Source organism: Homalodisca vitripennis, chromosome 8 (assembly GCF_021130785.1).
Source record: "Homalodisca vitripennis isolate AUS2020 chromosome 8, UT_GWSS_2.1, whole genome shotgun sequence".
NCBI lineage: Eukaryota > Metazoa > Arthropoda > Insecta > Hemiptera > Cicadellidae > Homalodisca > Homalodisca vitripennis.
This window is the reverse complement of record NC_060214.1, coordinates 68,617,201-68,639,301: the sequence shown is the minus strand read 5'-3', so window position 1 is coordinate 68,639,301 and position 22,101 is coordinate 68,617,201. Positions and strand designations below refer to the sequence as shown.

Genomic DNA, 22,101 nt, shown 5'->3' with positions numbered 1-22,101 from the left:
AAAATATTCTAGTGGCCTTTGACCATTGTTATGCTGTACAGTCTACAACAATAAAAAATCTTGGATCTTGAATCTTTCTGAGAATGATGGTGATTGGGATGTAGACTCAGTTTATCCACCACGACCTGATATGACGAATCAGGAGATTCTGCCAGTAGTTTGGTAAATGAAGATATAACTAAAGTTTATTTAGAAGGCGAGAAACATGCAACATTTGTGCTGACTGTGGAGTAGCTCTGCTCATGGCAAATAAACCCGGCAGTAGCCTATACCAACACCTTCAAAAATTCGGCACTTAAAAGATTAACACCATGGAGACTTGAGAAGAGATATGAAACAACTGTGACTAACTGGAATGTGAACAAGGAAAGTTAATTACAACTGACAGTTTACAAAATAAAATTTTATCATACATATGTGTACAAAATTGCATTGTTAACACTTATTTTTAATATTTTCCTCATCTCCGATGTTGGTCTAGCTGCAGTCAGACAGTAGTGTGGTAGTGTGCAATCTTTTAGTCAGTGCACTGCTGATATGTTCACTTTTCCACCTTTAATTTAGTCCCTGTGAAAGGAAAAATTTATACATTTTTCAATTATATGATGTTTTAAATAAATCTCATATAATACATATAATTATGGTAAATTTACATTACTCGTCACCTAGTACCAAAAAGATAAGTTTTCATTTATACATAAATTCAACTTTAACATTTTATGGTACTTTGGGATTATACCGACCACAACCCAGACATGAATCATTATTTGACATTTTGCTTCTACTGATTACTAGAGATTAGCGTAGAACAATATTTCGTCAATATAAAACAGGAATTGTCTTAACGCAAACCCCTCCCCATCCTCAGACAGAGGCCAAAGTCGAGTGGTCTAATAGATAACGTGATTGCAGAGTCTCGCCGCCCGTTCAGCTGGTGCGTCGCTTTGTTGTACTTCCGTGTTTTACCCCTACATTTCTCCAAACAAAAAACAAAACATTACCAAACAAAAACTAAACTCTTTATTGAAAAAAACACACAAAACTTGTTTTTATTCTTAATCACACTCCGCCACCCAAAATGCGAATGGCCGAAGGTGCTGCCGAAGCCCGCGCTGATGTCAACGAAAGAAAAACATCCCTCGAGACAGTACCTATCAGTAAAATATCAAATTCTAGAGGGGCTGATCAGAAATATAAATTGAATTGTAATGGAAAAGGCAATTATGTACCGTGCAAAAAACTTAAATAATCATGTGATGCCGCGCGGCCTGCCGTAATCTGGATTCTCGAGAAAGATAACAGCGACAACAATACCGATCACAATACCTGGAAATGCTTGTTGATTGATGGAATGTTAGTTCTGTTACTCAACTACATCGTTTTATAACGTTCTAAGTTCATTGAAAAAAGTTTAAGCGTTGGGGGCATTTAACGGAATCTGACCCCATTAACAATTGATAATCTTGTAAGTTTGTAATTTTGTAATTAAAGAGTTGTTTTTTCTTTCTATTATGTTTGTTTCTATAAATTTATATTTTTGTGTTCTTCATACTGGTGTGGTCAGTATAAATCACAAAGTACCCATTTTATTTTATTTTCACTTCAGATTATATTATTACACTTTGGAACATGTTCTACAAAGCATAATTCTTTGTCAGTTTTAATTTATTACAAACAATAACAGAAAAATTCAAAAGTAGAGTATTGTACTTTTAACACTTGCACAGAGTTGCAATTCTGGTTTAATGTACTAAAGTGATAAATGTTATTTTAAAGGCTTTAATTTTATTGTACAATGCTCAATATACATAAAATTATTTTATATTTAATATCTATTTTAGATAAGAGACTAAATTTCACTGAATTTTTACAGTTTTTAACAATTAATAAAACACAGTTGCTTTTTACACCCTTGTCACATGTGTTGATCAGAGTTTCAATCTATCAGAAAGATACAAATCACTAGACAGGGTTGAAACTTACAACAAAAATTAATAACCATGCTGACAGCACAGGGAACGATGATGCAATTTTAAAATTTACAAATGGCACATGAAATTCAAATGTTTGTATCATTTTGGTACTTTGCACATACCAGAGAATTAATTAAGCCTAAATTGTAATTTTCACAGGTATGTGTGTTCACTTTGCACCTTTCCTGGACTTTTCCTTTCTTTGTATCAGATAGCCTACCGGTGGCAGTTGTTTTGGGTTTGGACTTTGTAGATCACAGCAAAATGGTGATCAATGCGGCTTAGCGTAAAAATAACTTTTTCCTTTGACACAATCTTAATTATTAATCAATTCCAGGATCAGTCAGCTCAACCTAACATAGAACCAACTCATACAGCACCAACATTAGGAGAAAACTTGAACACAAAACAAAAACACATTTTAAAAAACCTATTGCAGCAGTACCCGGATACCATAACACCATGCCTTGGCAAAACCAACTTAATATCTTATACCATCCGCATAACAACTAATAAGATTGTCCGCTCAAAACCTTTTCATTATGCTCCTCCCAAACTGAAAGAGCTAAACAGCCATATTAAAGACCTGTTGAGTAAGGGTATTATTCGTCATAGTGACTCTCCATATTCAAGTCCGGCGTTTTTAGTCCCGAAAAAGAATGGTAAAAGTCGCATGGTGGTAGACTACCGTCTCATAAATAAGATGGTTGAGTTGGAGAACACTCCCATGCCAACCGTGGAGTCAGCTTTCCAGTATTTAGGGAAGGCTTCTCAATTTTCCCACCTGGACCTTGTAAGTGCCTATAATCAAATTCCTCTTGACGAGAATTCCAAAAAATACACGGCTTTTGTCACAAGCACAGGTTGTTACGAGTACAACTATCTGCCCTTCAGCTTAGCATCCGGTGGCATGGTTTTGGCAAATCTACTTGACAAAGTATTTGGAGATATAAAATTCAAATTCCTTTTTGTTTATTTTGATGACCTAGTTGTCTTCAGTAACAGTTTCAACGAGCATGTGCAGCATCTTAAAATCGTTTTAGACAGGCTTAGAGATGCTGGTCTGACTGTTAGTCCTGAAAAAATGGTTGTGGCATCTCCTAGAATCGAATTCCTGGGTCACATATTTCATAATGGTAAAATCAGTCTAAATCCTGACAGAAGTAAACCTATCGACTCCTACCCAACACCAAAGAATTTAAAACAACTTTCTAGGTTTCTGGGAATGTGCTCATATTACTCGAGATTCATTAAAAAGCTTTTCTCAGATTTCGGAACCTTTAAATTCTTTAAAAAGGAAGGGCATTCCATACATATGGGGACCTTCTCAGGAGGAGGCATTCAAAACACTTAAAGCAATTTTAGTATCTTCAACTGTTTTGAGGCTACCCGACTTCGAAAAACCCTTCACGTTGCAGACCGATGCCTCTGGCACGGCTGTGGGTGCGGTCTTGTCCCAGGAAACTTTGGATGGCAGCCTAGCACCTGTTGCTTACGCCAGTCGTGCCCTGAACCTCCATGAAAAGAACTACTCAACCTTTGAACTGGAGGCTCTCGCTGTTGTGTTTGCCTTGGAAAAGTTCAGAACTTACTTAGAGCATAGAGAATTTTCTCTTTTTGTGGATAATAGTGCTCTTTCCTGGTTGCTGAACCACCCCAGGCAAATTAGGAAAATAGCACGATGGATTGCCTTAATAAACACATTTAAATTTCAAGTTAGTCACATTAAGGGCAAAGAGAACGTTGTTGCAGACTGCCTCTCTCGTTTGTACGAGGAAGACCCCACAACTCCCCAACAACATGACACAAGTTCAACACCTTCGACAAGCAAACCCCAAAATCCTACCTCAAAATGTTTAGTTCTTTTCTCTCTTCCAGAAGCCTTCCAAGACATAAGAGAACATCAAGCCCTAGACCCAGAATTAAAAAATATAATTAAGTCAATTAAGTCTGGACAACACCCTCCAAACTATGAAATAATTGATAATGTCTTAGTTTATAAAACCCCTTCCCAGAGCAGACCACGTGTTGTTGTTCCCAAAAAACTACACCACATGCTATTTGCCATGTATCACACGTCCCCTGTTGGAGCACACTTGGGAATCTCTAAAACACTAAATCGGTTAAAAAGAACATTTTAAAGTTCTGATCTTACTACAACAATAACTAACATGGTTAAATCATGCTTGCAGTGCCAGCGCTGTAAGCAAGCCCCAAACACAAAATATGGTTATCTATCGTCTGATCTAGCACAAAGACCTTTTGAAAAGATCATGATTGACTATGTTGGTCCTCTCCCTAGAACTAAACGTGGTCACCAGTGGCTACTAACCATTGTAGACGCATTTAGCAAATTTTCATTCATGATCCCAACTAAGAATTCAACAGCTCTAACTACTGTAAATACCCTTAAACGAGGCCTATTTTCCTACTTTGGGTTTCCCCAGTCTATTGTCTCCGATTCTGGCAGTTGTTTCAAATCTCATCAGTTCAAAAACATGTGCTATGAGCTTGGGATTAAACACATTAGGACTTCTCCTTATTACCCGAAAAGTTCGCACGCTGAACGTGTGAACAAAAATATCGGAGTTGCCTTGCGAATTTTTCCACCACAAAGACAATACTCAGTGGGATGAAAACCTACATTATTTTCAAACCGCCTTTAATTCTTCTAAACACGAGAGCACTGGCACATCACCCTCTGAAATATTTTTGGGATACACTATCCGCACTCCTTTGGAAAATAAATGGAATCTTGACCAACTTCTAGAACCTAATTCTGAACCAAGAAACATGGAACAGAGATGGAGTAAAGCTCTAGACAATCTGATCCGTGCTAAGGATAAAGTATCCAAACAGTATAATAAAGGTCGAGCACAGGTTCCCTTTAGAGTGGGTGATACAGTAATGTATCGACTATTTAACCTGAGTAATGCACCCAAACACATCTCAGCCAAGTTGCAACCTATGTGGTCTAAACCTTTGGAAATTGAGACCTTTACATCCCCTGTAACAGTTGCCTTGCGTGACCCAAAAACCAAGAAATTTGTGAGGTCAGCACATGTATCCCATATTAAAAAGTGCATTCTCCCAACTCCACGACAATGATCTGCCACTAGATATTTCCTCTATTCCGAAAAAGCCATTGTGATATTAGGTTTAATTTGAGTTTATTTTCATTCTTCTTTCATATTACACCTTACAAATAACATTTCCTTTTCTTTTTCTACTCTTCATTGGGACCCTGCATTGGTGGCTGTGCCTGACACTGAGGTGGATTTGGCTAAGGAGTTCACCTGCGTGTGCTCTCCTCTTGCTACCTGGTGTTGGGTTTGGCAATTCTGGTGTTTGGTCCAAACTGCCTACTATACACTTACACGGGGATGGGTGGTTATGAGATCTGCCATTTAGATTTTGTTTGTTTGAAGTATTTACAGCTTCCATGAATTAGCATTTATTTATATATTTTTTCTGTAATCAATATTGGGAGCAGCGACAGTCTCATTGCCTCCTATGCGCAACCCCAAACACACTTCTTTAACACATCTTTAACTATCTCTATCCTATTCATTTTTTTTTTTTGTTAAGTTATAACTTAAGGCAATTAGGGATAGAGAATAATTTGTATTGATAAATGCTTTAGAACCGACATTATTTAACATTTCCCTTATAGTCGACTATTCAACAAAGTATTCTCCTATATACGAGGGCAAATCAAATATAAACGGTAATTTTACTGTTGACTGTACCAAACACGTTCGGACGTGATGCGGCTGTGGGCGATTGTCGTTTTGCTTAATAGGAGTGGGGGGAACTGCTTGCTTCAAACTAGCGTTGTGTTCTGCCTTCAGTACAGCCATGACCGAGCAAGAGGTACATCCATCTGTTGCGCAACGCATCGTCATAAAATTTTTAACAAATGAAGGTGTTAAGCCTTCGGAAATTTTTACTCGTTTGCAGGCACAGTTTGGGGACACTACTCTGTCTCAAAATCGAGTGTATACGTGGGCCAGAGAATTTAGGGATGGCCGAGAACGTGTTGAAAACGAAAGTCATGGTCGACGCCCAAGGTCAAGTCTTACAGATGACAACATTAGTGCGATTCGACAGCTTATTGAAGGTGATCGCTGGTTAACTGTTCAAGAAATCTCGTCGGAAATTGGTATCAGCTACGGGAGTGTTCAGTCTGCAATCACAGACCACCTTGGCTTCAGAAAAATTAGTGCTCGCTGGGTTCCGAGGTTGTTGACCGGAAATCAAAAACAGGTCAGGTCGGAGATTGCTGGGAGACTTCTGCAACGATTTCAAGAAGAAGGTGAAGATTTTTTGAGGCGCATCGTCACATGTGATGAGACGTGGGTCCACCATTACACTCCCGAATCGAAAATGGCAAGTAAGGAGTGGCGAAGGAAGGATGAAGGCTGCCCAGTGAAAGCCAAAACTCGTCTCTCAGCCGGAAAAGTTCTTGCAACAATTTTTGTTGACTCAAGGGGAGTTCTACTCATTGATTTTCTTCACGATCAACGAACAGTGAATGCGGCTTACTACTGCCAGGTGCTACAGTCAGCAAAAACCAGTTACCGGAACAAAAGACGAGGTGTGCCCATTAGAGATGTCATCCTTCTCCATGACAACGCAAGGCCTCACACCGCATTGTTGACAAGGGATAAATTGGAAGAAATGGGCTGGGAAACTCTCGAACACCCTCCTTACAGTCCAGACCTGTCCCCTTGTGACTATTTTTTGTTTGCGCCCCTGAAAGAATCACTTGGAGGAAAACGATTTGAAAACAATGAAGACGTCGAAAAGCACGTGCGCGATTGGTTAACAACTCGCCCTCAATCTTTTTATGAACAGGGAATATTCAAGCTTCCAAATCGGTGGCAGAAGTGTGTAGATAATGCAGGAGACTACATTGAAAAATGTTGAAAGTATAGTTTCTGTATAGTATTATTCAATAAATATAATTTTGAAAATTACCGTTTATATTTGATTTGCCCTCGTACAACTAGGCTAATGCTATAGTGAAGCACTCACGCCAGTTAGTCAATCGTTATTTATTGCTATAAATGTTTATCTCTGTGTAATTTAGTGTTCGTGTATGGTTTTTCGTGATAGATATTACTTTGTATTTTCGAGCATGCGTGTTACGGCCTTATAATGGTCAGTTATATGTATATTTATTAGTACGTGTTAGTTATATAGAGTGGTTATCCTATCCACAAATTAATGGTTATTACCAATCATATCCTGTCCTACAAACTTATCATAACTTTGAGCCAACAGAAGTTTTCTTTTTCTTTTGAGTTATTGTTTGTTGGCCCTTTCCTTCTCGATCTGAACACTCCGTTTAGGGAAAACTACTCGCCATATGTCACAAAAAAATCTTGAGAAACTAATAGGGTAGATAAGTTTAAAGAACTTGTTAGCAGACCAATTCTCCTCTTTCCTTGCCTCTTATGACTGTAGTCACTAAGAGACCTCATCATTTAGATTTGGATTTATTTTTCCAATGGCCATATCATCTTTTCACCACCTTTCTTGTATTTCAAATATTGAAAGAAAATGAACAAAACAATTGTATATGTTCTTCCAGAGAGGTCATGGGGACCTTTCACTCCCTCTCCTTCTGCGTCCGGTGGATTGGCTTGTTTGTAGCAGGCTTGTCTCCCATTGCGGGAGGGGGGGAGGGAAGTAAGGGGAACAGGACTAGGATAATGGCCAGCTACGATGGAAGAAATATTCTAATGAGTTACACAAGAATAAAATATCCTTAACTTCTCCTTTCCTACTTGGCCTATTTTTGGAGGGAAATCTGAGTCTGATGATGGGGCTGAATGAAGGTTGAGATTCTCAGTTAAACACGGTTTCCAGAATCCTGATTCCTTTGACCTAGATTATCTTCTATAATGTAAATAAAACTTTTTAAAGAAGCCCAACCTTAACTTGGGAAGAGTTAGAGGTATATAGCAGATATGTGACATATTGGTGATAGATAGATCTTACTTGCTTTCCACTTATGGGTTGAATTTGTCTGTGGTTGAGGACTGGAGCTGTTCGGCGAGAATGGGCGCGGTTTCTGCACCGCCTTTCTGCATGGTAGTGTTTTTTGAAAATTTTAGTAAACTCTGTGTTCTAGTTTAAGCTTTTTGGCTAAATTTAACTATAACTGGTTCACTTCCAGATAACTTTCCTCTCACCCTTTCTACCACTCTTAATAACTAAGCCTTCGAACTCCTCGGAGAAGGAGGGGAGGATGTGGCGAGTGCCGCTATAGATTTGAATTTGGCGCGCGTAATCCTTCTGTAGCCGCGAACGCGATAGCCAGCTGTGCCGACCTCTAGCCCTTAGCTCAAACAATAGGAGCCTCCTACCGTCCGGAATTCTTCTGGACAGGTTCTGGTAGGATGGTTCCTGCTAGGTGATCAGGCTGAAACCGGAGGTTGTGCGGAGAGTCGTTGTGCAGCTATCGAGCAGAGTGGACCGGGAGAAGTTAGAGTATGTGGTCTTGAATTTAGTATTATATTGTTAGGGAACCTTTCGGAAACCATATCCAAATTATTAGTATTCTTTAATCATCAAAGCTGGTTGGGTTTTGGATAGAGGGAATCTAGTGGCGGATCCACGGTTATTATTCCTCTGGACGACGACACGTGGTTGCAACTTTTCTAATATGGTATGTCTACACATACTGTGAGCAATGTTCAAATGATAATAAATCAACTTATTAATGGAACGAATAGCGCTTTAATACTAATGAAAAGAAAATATTCCTGTATATAGAAATCCAGACTGTTTGTTTGAATTCTGTGTTTGGACGAATGCAGTAAATAAAAGAAAAGGAAGAACAATTTTTAGCTGATTTTGCAGTAGCCTAGGTTGTCAAAACAACGTGATCTTCAATTCGTTGGTTTACAAAGCTTTAGGTAGAAATGTTAATACCAATACTATAAATTTAACAAGGTTAACAAACAAATTTAACAAAGTTAATCTACTTGAAACCTAAATGAAACTTGTTTTTGGACACCGAATTTTGCGTATTTCTTCAGATATCTTAAAAATTACTGCAGCTAGAGGTCTGGTACCAATTTTATTCAATTTTTCAGTTCAATTTGCATAATATACATAATATACATTAAATTTTACGTCCTGGGTAACGCCCAAAATAATTTAATAGGGCTCCCTTTTAACGGTGGCACTGAAATCTGTGCAAAATCTTTCACCCTGTATAGCTCGCTAACTAAGCGTTTCTGGACCTATTTGTATATGAAATTTTTTCATTATTTTCACCGTAAGAACAAGTCCTGACAGTTTCTCCGTTTCTTCATGGGACACCCTGTATAAATAACATCAACAATATATGCAAAACTAATGAAAAACAACCTTACTGTTGTTTCTATATTTTGTTGTAAAAAAATTTTGTTTTCATAGAAATTGAGTCTTAAAAAAGTACAAAACCATATAAACCATGAATATTAGAAAAAAATTGTAATAAATTATACTATCTACATAATCTAGAGCAATATGCAAAATAATCATTTATACTCTTGCGCTTCTCATTATCATAAAAACTAAGTACATTTTTTTACTACTTATAAAATTGTGACCATTTTACATATCTTGGAATATAACAAAACTTATCATTCCTAGAAGGGGGTTAAAGTTATAAATTCATTATTCAAATTTAAAACAAATATCATTTTTATCACGGAAATGTTTTTTAGATTTTTTGGATTTCCTAAACTGTGGAGAAAAAGTCAACGAGGTATTCTTACCCTTCCATGTATATTTATTTTTCAATGCCTAATTTTCATTCAAGAAAATCTTAATTTGTATAATTTTAGAAGTTATGTTCATAACAACAGTATTATATCTGAGAACTTAATAGAGCTCAAATACTTTAAATTAAGTAAAAATCAGAACAGCTAAATGTACATCAGTGTAAAACTTTTTAACCAACTACCACCAGATGCAGTCACCACTACTTTAAGGAATGTCAGAAATTGTCTTGAGAAATGGCTGCAGCAGGAAGCCATTCAGTGGAAGAAATATTTGTACATGATTTAATGACCTTACAATTTAATAATCCAATGTTTTTGTTTTTAACCATTTATCATTTATTGTTTTTATTGTTATTTGTCGTTTGCTGCTACTATTTATTATTATTCAATTTATCATTAAGTTTTAATTTAATACTAAACATAATGTAGAAATTTGAATTGTATATTTATTTGCATTTCTCCATAGAGGTGGTGCATATAACATGTGGGAGGATAATAAATGATTCTTGAAGAAGGCCTTACTGTGACACTGCTAGACGTTCATAACTCCTGACTTGCTCCTGGGTCAAGGAAGGCTTGGAATCCTTTAGCGCAGCGAGCCAGTGGCAATGTCTCACCTCCTCTACACTCATGTCCTGAGTCAAGGCACTGAGGCCGGCCTGCAACAGTCCACGTCTTTAAAATCAGTTTATGACATAAATTTACTAATAACAGCTCAAGAGAACAACACGCCACACTCAGATAGTTAAATTGTGGCTCAGGTAGTTATCTGTAGAGGATTAATTGTTGAGTAACATCATTGGAGTCTTGAGATAATCCCTTGTGCCTTTAGAAAGAGTATTGAAATATTACTACTTTAATTTTAATCTTTAGTACGACACTGACGTAAATTCCTGCAAACTCTATACTTGACCTCCACGTGATTTCTCACTTATTTGAGTTAGTATACTTTAATAATGGTAAATTTTGCACAGACAATGAAATCCAATGACTTTTAGTATTACCCTTTACAACGGTGAGTGATAATAGCGCTTTATATTTTCTTCCAAATAAATGTTCTATTACAGTCTACTTTAACCTTCTTACTGCATAAACATATTGATGTACTCACCTCCTTACACAGGTGAGCGAGGTCTGCCCCAGAGTACAGCTCAGTGTTGTCTGCTATCCAGGCCAGGTCCACATCATCGGCCAGGGCCATCCTGCAAATATCAGGCTGGATTTATTTTTTTGTTATATTGTCAACTGGAGTTGTGGCAGTGTATTTTGGGCAACATTCTCTTTTCAATGTATCTGTACACTATAAATAATGGTGTATCTACAGCCATTCTAATTGGGTTTATTTTCATATTTTATATACATAAGTCAAATATTATTTACAAAACCACAATGTTTTGTTACTTGGGTTATCTGACTACAGATTTTTATGACATTTGATCATGATAAGATATGGAATAAATGTAAACTACATTTAGCCTACTTGTAATACATCAGGAGTTATTCTGCAAGGGGTTAAGATATACATATATTTTTGTACATTACTTTATCTATAGTTTATTATTTTCTTATTTAATTAAGACCTTATAATCATTCCAAAAAAAATTTCACTATCAAGGTACAAAAGTATTGGTGCACAAACTCACTTGCTAGAGACAGTGCGGAGTATGTCCAGTCGCTGACTGGCATCTGGAGGTCCAACATAGATGAGACGGTCAAACCTACCAGGGCGTGTCAGTGCAGGATCTAACACGTCCCGGTCGGTTGGTAGCCGCTACCACTACTACACCTGCCTACATGTGTGCCAGAAAAATGTTATTTTTACAACTTCTGGCACTTTTATATGTTAATATGGTTAATTAAAGAGAATTAAGTATAATTTAAAAAGGCATTTATAAAAGTATAAAACCTTGGTTTTATTATGGATAAGTGAAAATGCATATAAATGAAAAATAATCAATCGCTATAAATAATCGTTTTACTTTGATCTTATTACATAATAGCTTAACAAATTAACTGAAATATGAAATTCTCTTAATTAACAAAAACTACTAACAAAGAGCAGACCAGTTTTCACAAATCACTTAATTTTGCTCCCTACTTGTACTTTTGAGTACGCAATACATTACACAACTGTTCAAAAAATCAACATGGTGTCAAATTATTTGATCTACAAAGTAGGAAAAATAACGGTTACCTGACATATGCCTTTGTCTAACTGCACTCCCACTCCATCCATCTCGGTCAGGAAAGTTGTCAGAACCCTCTCCTGGGAGCCTTTTTCTCTCTTGCCTCGACAGCCCACCAGGGCATCTGCCGACACCATTCAAAATTTTAGCAACCTATAGAAATAGAGTTTTTGCTTGGGCAAGTGTAAAATCTGTTACAATGAGTCCAATACATTGTGAATGAAATAAAATATAGCTGGTAAGTACTGATAACATACACGATTAATACAAGGTTAATCTCATGAGAACATCCTGTCAACTTTTAGACAGGAGGACATTTGTGTTGACATCCTGTCAACACAACAACTGAGGACATTTTCTTTTTTGAAGGGACTTCTTTCAATGCTGATGGCATTTTAATTGAGGATACTAAATGTTTTTAAGGGAAAACAGCTCAAACCCACTTACAAATATTTATTGATCTCTCCGGAAATCAAACTCATGACTTTTCGATTAGAGAGCCGCAGCCTTCTTCCTATGCCATCAACATAACTGTTATTAAACAAGCCTCAACTCTTGATAAAAACCAGATGTTACTTTTCTTTATCAACTAAATACAACTAACTGTGTCATGGACTGGTTTAAAAATACTTACTCTCCAAGATATTTTTTACTTTTTTTATCAAATTCTCTCATTTTGTTCTTCTTATAATCAAATTCAATTTTATAAGTTCAACACACGTTTTATAGACATATCATAAGAGTAGTTTTTGCACATTTTATGCAGCTACCACTAATACAGTTTTAATGATATAATTTAAATTTGCTGACTAGCTCAGAAATTTATGCTTAGTTGATGTATTATTAAGTATATTATGTTATCATCAATTTTACATACAGGATTTTACATTAAAAGTTTTGTCACATTTAAATGAATTTTAAATCTTATTTGAGAATATATTGTGTCATTTAATTTAATATACTCATAAAAATGGAAAGCAACACGAACTTGTAAGAAGAATAGAAATTATATAACGTAAATTATGGATTCAATGACATACCTTGGCAAAGAACAAGTATTTAGATGTGTGAACAACTCTGAATGGTATGTTTTGTTTAGACAATAAATCTTACTCTGACGAGTTTTTAATATTAAGTCGGAAAACTGATTTTTGACGTTACTAAATTTTAAATATACCTCTCAATTTTGCTTCCTTTTGTAACGACTTCCTGAAAAAATAGATAAAAAAGTGGAAAAACTACTTGTTTACATTCAAAATGTACAAAAATTCTAAAACCTTTAAAAATACTTAAAATCTATTACAATCATATCAAGAAGATTTTGTTGGACATTTTCCAAAGTATAGTGCTAAAAAACACAATTTTGCTTATTTTCCAATTTTTAATTTTGCTTATTTTCCAATTTTTAAGTCAACGATTCTACTTTGTCAAAAAAACAACTTGAAAGAAACATATCAACTTGGTTGTTATTTAAGTCAAGTTATTATTGTTTTTTGTGTTATGTTGTTATTTTTTCTGTTTTCATAGTTTTCATTACATAAATTAACTAAAGTATTTTCTCATACAAGGTACTACAGTTTGTATCTTGACAGTACCCTACAAAATATTCTTTTTTATAAACTTGGTTTTGGGCATTAAAATTTTCAATATAAAACTTGGTCAGGAACTAAAAAAATCAAACACTGGAATACAAAAGTTACATGTATTAATTTATCTGTGTTTTAAAACCATAGACAAACTGCAGGTTTTTTTTTACAGAATGTGAAAAGACTATTCATTTCGGATTATTAAAAACATCTTCCCTGACCACTGTACCTATCTCGTCGATAAACAATATGGCAGGAGCGGCGGTGCGAGCTCGGTGGAACAGTTCCGCTACAGTGCGCTCAGCATCTCCTACATAGGGCGAGTATATCTGCGCCGCACTCACCGCCAGGAACGTGGTATGTGTTGCGCCAGCCACAGCACGTGCCAAACTGGTTTTTGCACAACCTGGTGGCCCATACAGCAGGACCCCTGCACAGAACAATGGACATCTCAACATTCTTAGAAGTTTGTTTCAATAATCCACCATACATTCCATTATTTATTTCATACACACACACATATATATATATATATATATATATATATGACTTGACCAGAGGCATTGATTTACATTCTTACAACACTCATCGAGCAGCAGATTTTACACTACCAGAACACCATTCAGCATTATTTGAAGAGAAGCCTTCATATACGGGTGCAAAGCTGTTCAACTCCCTACCTACCGACATTAAGACAGAACAAAACCCCAAGAAAATGTTGAAAAGATGGCTCCTCCAACATCCTTTCTACTCAATTGACGAGTTTTTAAACTGGAGAGCTTTGAACATCAACCAGTGACTGGACTATCATTTACAAAGCTTTGATTTGTATAATTGTTTTATAAAATTTTGATTTGTATAATTACCTTTTTTATGACTCTCTTACTGTTCTCAAAGAATATGTACAATAAAGTATATTGTCTATTGTCTATATATATAATTTTTCAATTAACATTGAATCACAAAAAGTACTTGCTTCCCCAGGACTCGAACCCGGATCTTTCACTTGCCGGGGTTTTATATATATATATATAGTCTCCCACCCGGATTCGAGTTCCGACGGAGCAAGTACTTTTTGTGATTCAATTTTTATTGAAATTAAATTAGGCTATTGCCACTTATATATATACTAGCTGTTACCCACGGCTTCGCACGCAATTTTTAGAACCGAAGTCCTTATAAAGAGCAATTATGATGTAATATGATAGGAGTCCTACAAACATTTTAAAACGTAAGTAGCCATACATCAGGTAGATATTATTAAGTTCATGGTAAATAGTATCAGAGTTTAACTTAATTATTATATCATGTTTGGCATGTGTAGGAGCATTTCTGGTTCTAATTAATTATATATATAACGTCACAGCTGAATCTGCCTTGTAATCCCGATCAAGAAAACAAATCTCGGATCACACAGGTCTCGGAAACTTACTTTGGTCAAAAAGCGTATATTTCCAGTCCTTGTCATATATTTCAGGTCTAAGATATTTCCAGTACCATAGTAGAGTTTGCCTTGTTGTTCTGACAAAGAAAAAATATATATACTTACATAGGACCGAGATGCCTACTTCGGTTAAAAAGTGCCTACTTAAGACCGTTTAAATTCACTTACCTACTATGTCACAGGTTAGCTTGCCATATTGCCTCGATTAAAATACTATATACGTTCGATTATATAGTTCTCGGAAATCTATTTTGGTCAAAATCGTGTTGGCATAGTTGAGTTTGCTATGACTGAAAAGCCTATTACGACCTAGGGGAAAGTCCTACCTACTTCTTATGTACTTCCGGTACAAGGGGGAAATCCTTATTAAGGTTATGCATTAGATGATTTTAATTCGTCACTGGCGCAATATGGAATAAAATTTATATTATTAATGTTTTATTTACTATCTGTATTACACTACCGATCAAGCACTGTTTACTTATTATTGATAAAATTTAAATGTAAACAGATGTTTCAGAAAGTTTGTCGAAGTATAGCTGTCAACAGCAGTTTAGTGCCAGTTTAATTTGAATTATGAAACGTTATTACGTTTCGTTCTTATCATAACATTCTAATGTAAACAAACTAAGTTTTCAATTTGAATTCGACTTTATTTGGTTAAATGAATGTATTATGGGTGGTAAAAAGCACTCTAAATGATAATTCTGACCAAAAGCTATACCTGTTCCAAATTTCAGCACAATCCGTATAGCAGTTTCAACGTGATTCGAGGACAAACCTCCAAACATTCAAACTTTCACATTTATAATATTAGTGGGATATCCATAGAGAACAGGATATTCTCTTCAACAAATCAAAAACAAGCCATTGTGGTTCAAAACATTTATGAATTTTGTGTATCTAAGTACACTTCTTCAGATACATATAAACTGTATAAAATACTTACAACCAATATTAAAGAAAAAGAAATTAAGAAATCAAACATCATAAATAATCATAAGAAAAAACACATCATAAATAAATACAATAGATCAGCAGCTGATGGTCCATGACATTGACATTTGTGAATAACTAGAAAACATTACATTTATCTTAAATTAAGCCCCTTGGATGTCTTGTTTGATGCACCAGTTGATGTTCAATTTTCGCTTTTTTTAAATCAATCTATTAAGGTTTTCATTTCAATTTTCAGGGATCTTACATGAACTTTTGATGGTGTAACAATTTTCTAAATTATTTTGTTTGTGTACATTGATAGCGTGACTACCTAAAGGTTTGTCTACGTTGCTATGGACAATGTCCAATCGATGGCCAGTTGCTCGTAATACATAAAGGATTCAATGTTTGGCCAACATACTGTTTTTCATAGGAGTTACAATTAAATTGATAAATAATGTTTAGCCAAAATCATTTAGAAAATTATTACGCTATCAAAGCCCAACATATATACAGCGAGCAAGTGGTTACATGTAAACAAGGGTAGTTAAACTGAAGCACAAACATGATAAGGAAAAATTCATGTTACTCTGATGCTAATTACATCAACAGATTTTACATCATGTTTGTATTTCCTCAAGAGAGTCATGTATGTAAACCCTACCAATCCTGATAACTCACTATGTGTCTCATAAGAGACTTAACTGAGGTTCCATGCCACATTTCAAGTGTTGTAGTTCATTAGGCTACATTTGTTACTATGTCAAAACTTATATGATTGTACTCAGTTAGTTCACAAATTTATTTATCCTGCGATTTTCATAGTAAACCATATCATTCATAAAACAAATGTTTGCTAATACTCAATCAAATCCCATGGAATGGAATGCGCCATCATCAAACTTGCATGCAAAATTTCAAGTCCATAAGTCAGTTTATTTTCGAGATAATGTGCGGACAGACAGACAGAAATAAAACATTTTTCCAGTCCCTCAAGTAATAGACTTTGCTAACGCTCAGCTGATTACACGACAAGTCACCATTTAATTATATTATCATCTACAAACACCGCAATCACATTATAATTAAGGCCAAAAACAAAAAATTGAACCTAACAAGTAAGGAAATGTGAGACAGAGTACTTTTTCCCACCTTTTTCACGAAATGGTCAAGAAAGGAAGCTAAATTTAGAAATATATTTTAAAATTAGTAACTTAAAAACCAGTTTTTCCCACTTAATATTTAAAATGAATCGTACGATGTGGTAAGTCTTCATTTTCTACATGGCCACAAACATATGAATTTCATGTGTCTGTGTTCTTCTGTCCATCCATGAAAGTAAACAGTAGCCTTTACAGAATGGTCTGGAATTTCGAGGAAGATAAAGTAGATCCAAACTGTTAAAAACTGCTGTCTTCCTAATTTGAGTTTCATCGTCATCTTCATTAAAATTGTCTTCCCACTTTTGTTCACATCTTTTCCTAATAAAACTCAGATGATATCTTTCAATGCCTTTCGGCTCGGCACCATATTTATTTCTACACCCTAATAGTATGACATATTTTCTATGCTGATTTAGAACCCATCTTTTTACATAACACTCAGCATTTCTAGGTCGGTTCTCACCTTTAGGCTGTGGTAGGCCCAGTCGCCGGAAGGCTTCAGGGTGTGAGAGTGGCCACTGTACAGCCTGCAGCAGCTTGAGCCTTACACCGCTCACACCCCCCAGCTGGGAGAAGTCACCTCTCTCTCCCTGCACCACTCCTAGTTGTCCTCTAAGTGCTGTCGGCTGCTGCAAACACACACGACTCCGCCAAAACTGCAGTAGGCTTTCTTCATCAGCACTAAGCAAGCATTGAAATCAAAGCTTTTCATCAAACTCCTGTATAATTTCTAATTATAGACTTTATATACCACATAAAAAACTTCATATACACCACGTTAAAAGCCAACCCAGAAAGATTGCTCCACTTCTCTCTGTGGATACTACTGGAAGGGAAGTATCGAAAGTGTGCATGTATAACTCACTAGTTGGCTGGAAGACCCAATCTCTCCAAGTGTCTTGCTACGTTAGAAGCCAGCAGAGCCAGGTCTGCTCCCACAAACCCTGGAGTCCACCGAGCCACTTGGGCACACGGTGAGTCACACAGGCCGTGGTGACGAGTCACCGCTAGCAGAATGCTGACTCGCTCACTCTCAGTGCTCACCCCAATGTGTAATCTGCACCCAAAATCAAAAAACTTATGAAAACAACTATTAGTGGTACGTAGTTATTTTCAGTGGTAGTTACTTACATACAATAAATTATCCAAACTCATCTGTAAAACATTTTTCTATTTGGCAAAACAGTGTGGTTATTGAATTCCTTTTGTTGAGCTTTACCCTTTAAACATTACTTAAAGATAGAAAAAACACAAATACACCAAATATTTAATCTGTTAATAAAGTTACCAATTTTTTGACATTTGCTGTACATTAATTTTTCAGACAACAGGTTTTACGTACCCTGTATACTCCTCCTTTAACATAATAGACTATTATATACAATATCCATAGCCTTCCCCAACATAATATTTTAATTAATGCAGATAAAAAACTGTTATTTAAGTAAATGTTAATATGGTCTAACACTATCTTCTTTCCAAGATGCAAAGGGACGATGGAATTCAAAATGGTTTTTGTGTAAACCTGCTGCTGCCTTGCAGTACCTCATTTTTAAGGTCTTTGTAAAAGAGAAGTATTGGTAGAAGACTCTATCTAGATCCTCTACAAAAAAAAAAAAAAAAAAAAAAAACCAAAGATTTTTTTAAAAGTAAATTTCAATTAGATTGTAAAGTACATTACACACAAGTTTTACAAAAATACCTCTTCAGGGTTTCTTTTTACTTCAACTATCTAAAATTTAAACTAGTAGAAAAGCTTAGTCTACATTTCTTTCAATGTTATATCCAAAATGATCTTCATTTCCTCCTCAGTTCTTCATTCAAAAACACTGAGATCTATTCTCAAAACCGTGTATTGTTCAAGGTACCAATATTCAATGTCCTATAAACATCCTTTGAAATAAAGTTTATATATGCGCTCTCAAGAAAATAAGAGATCTGTCGATTAGTAAAAGATAATTATCTTTTAAAATATTTTTTTTTTATTTTTTATTATTATTGATTTATACCAGTGTTTCCCAAACTTGTTGGACTCAAGGCTCCCTTAAGGTTTGTACTACTTTCCGCGGCACCCCACCCCCTCAGCTAATCTCAATAGAGTCGAAGAATAACAATAAAGTATTGTGACTTTATAATTCACATAACAATTAATTCAATCTATGCCTATTGTGTTAGAAGGAAGAAAAATCATGTCTCATTTTGGAAGATTAGAAAAATCTATATTTGTGAAACAATTAAATACTGACGGACCCCGTGAAGTATTATGTTTTTTTTTTATTATTTTACTCAGCAATAAACGTATTCTGTATATTTCCAAAGATAAGGCCGTTACTTGGATTATATTATTAAAATGTTGTATTGTTATTATCTATTTAATCTCTAAAACTTGTATTGAATGTGGAAATGCAGTGCTGTAAAGGACACACACCTCATGGTCGAAATGACCTGGCCGGCGTGCTGCCGGGTGCAAGGCCTGAGGCCGGCTGGTGGTTGCCGACTACGACAAGACCCGGCGTGTTGTGTGCAGATTCCAGCAAGGACAGCAGATGACTGGCCAGCCTCACCACATGACTCTCCGTTGAGTCCCCTGGTCGCCCACACAGACTCTCCACTTGGTCCAGTAGCAAACAAACAGCCTCCTGTATCATATCTTAAGTTGAGATTGAGATAAGTTAAGTATTTTGAGATTTTACCATTTACGTATGTATTGTGATATTTTTAATGGAACAATAAAAACCATTCCTATGAGCCGAATGGTGTATGACTGTAATTTTACTTATCTGTATCAAAACAACTGATTCAGAGGTTATTTATAACCTGGAATACAGGTAACGGCTGCTGAATCATGTAGCTCTTAATCTGAATATTGATTAAATAATACATACTTAAAATATCATATGACTCCATTACGCAAACATAATATGTAGTTTCACTCAGAAAGCCAAGGACTTCGACTTTATGATTACTCCACACTAGTTTCAAATGGTAGAGTATTACTGAAATCTTTGTGGCTGTTTAATTAAATACACGGAACGCAAAGAAATTTCACTTAGTATTTCGTTGGTAGGCAATTTATAAAATTTGTTTCACTCTCTCAATTGATCTCCAAACTTAAAAGTTCAAACATTTCTTAAAAGTTTAAAATTATATGCCAATGACGTTCCTATTATTCAGCAGGAAATTGTGGACAAGGTCATAGGTAAGTGCTAAACCAGTGTATACACATATTTAAATACAGGTTAATAGTGTATAGGTTATATTGTATTTAAATTATTTTTATTGCAAAATTTATTGAGATGAAAATATATTAATATTTAAATTCTGTTATAATGAATCAATACAGAGACTGCAACATAAGAATTTAAATATTTTTTTGTCTTTGATGTTCTTCAAATGCATTTTTTAACATTCTGAAACATGGAATGTTATGTAAAAAACAAAAAGTATACAATGTCAGTCATTTGGCTACTAGGTACTAACAAGAGTGAGCTTTTCAGCTGTCAGCAACATTTAAGAGCTGTCTCTTGTACAAACTCTACTTTTTAAACAGTTTTACGGACTGAATCATTATTAATCAGTTTGAATATATTAAAAAACTAGAAAAAGATTTCGGATTAAAATTCAAAATTTATTACAACCCTAAACACAAATTTTACTGATATATCATTAATTGGTCTTTTTTCTTTTTAATTAATGACAAACTAACGATATGTAGTTAGTCAGCCCAACATTAAGTAAAGTAAGAGGCTGTGCATATTTGGTTAACATCCACTAACCTGTACACTCCTGGGCTAGAAGTCTACATTCGTCAAATACGGCGGTGAGTGCTCTCTCTGCCTCTCCTGGCAGTGGAGAACAACAGCTCTGGCCCCACGATAGTTCGTAAGCACCAGCCCACAATCCTTTGCAACTCTCTGTACAAGAGCTGTTTTGCCACATCCTGTCGGTCCCAGTATAAGCACCTGGTGGTTATAATTTAGTGAAAAACGAATGTACCATATGACTGAAAAAAATTTTAATTTCGCGTAATGTTAGAGTCCAGTATATTATGCGTTTAAAATGATTTTTTCTTACACATTTAACCAACAGTTTTAGTTATTCTAATACCTTAATAAAGTCAACGTTACTCAATGAAAGACTGTTAACATAGTTTTTTGATACTGTGTACAGTATCAGAGTACAGTCATGTTTCATTAGGAATTGGACTTGCACTTATATATAAAATACAGACTCCACCTTAGCCACAGTACGACCTCGTTTATTTAAGCCATATTTATGCGGATCTCCAAGGTTGTCCAGATCGATTTTTATAGCATGAAGAGATTAATTTTTTTGTTCGGTTTCTAGAATATTTTTGTCCCTTAACACGTTTAGTGATCATAATAATGTGTACAATATAATACCAAGTTAACAATGTTGTAGTAGGCCTATGAGAAGTTGCTAATAGTAAATTTAAAATTTGCAACTGATTGGCATCAGCCAACAATAGGATTGGTGTGATTTGCCGACATGAAAAAATGTACCTGCAACTGGTTGTTCAATGATAACAGAAGACACAAAAACGTTTTCTGATGATAAAGAATCGATAGATTTCATGACTCACTCTGTATGCCCCATGCAGCTAGATCATCTGATGGTTTATTTTGAAGAACAATTCAATACTTGGTCAATGGAAATTTATGGGCTTGAAACATGTGTGATCATATTTTCCGGGAAGCAGTATACCAAAATTAAACATTTTAAATAATTAAAAACTTTTTACAACACGGTAAACATTTTCTTTTTTTTCTCTATAATTATTCTGTAAGTTACCTGTAATCTACTGTGTCTTTATTATTCCCAGATTAATCCAGGTTTTGTGAATTCACATCACTTCCTTTTCAATCAATATGGATCAACAAGGTTATACTATACTTTCTTTTAAACAAATAAGGATTTCATGCCATGCGACAGAGGAAAATATATTTGTTTCCTTTCATTAGGCTAGCTTCTCTTTAATTGTAATGGCTGGTGGTATGGGGGCAACATT

At 35.4% G+C, this 22,101-nt stretch overlaps 1 protein-coding gene across 1 annotated transcript; it reads right to left on the bottom strand.

Annotated features, from left to right (window-relative positions):
• Positions 1-382: 382 nt before the first annotated feature.
• On the bottom strand, positions 383-21,011 carry LOC124368215 (spermatogenesis-associated protein 5-like protein 1). The gene is given in 11 exon segments (XM_046825490.1): positions 383-567; positions 10,277-10,413; positions 10,866-10,956; positions 11,398-11,507; positions 11,509-11,544; positions 11,949-12,064; positions 13,756-13,956; positions 17,536-17,753; positions 17,938-18,129; positions 19,501-19,711; positions 20,849-21,011. Coding segments are annotated over 11 exon segments (1,482 nt in total). The 3' UTR covers positions 383-560.
• Between the last annotated feature and the right edge of the window lie 1,090 nt (positions 21,012-22,101).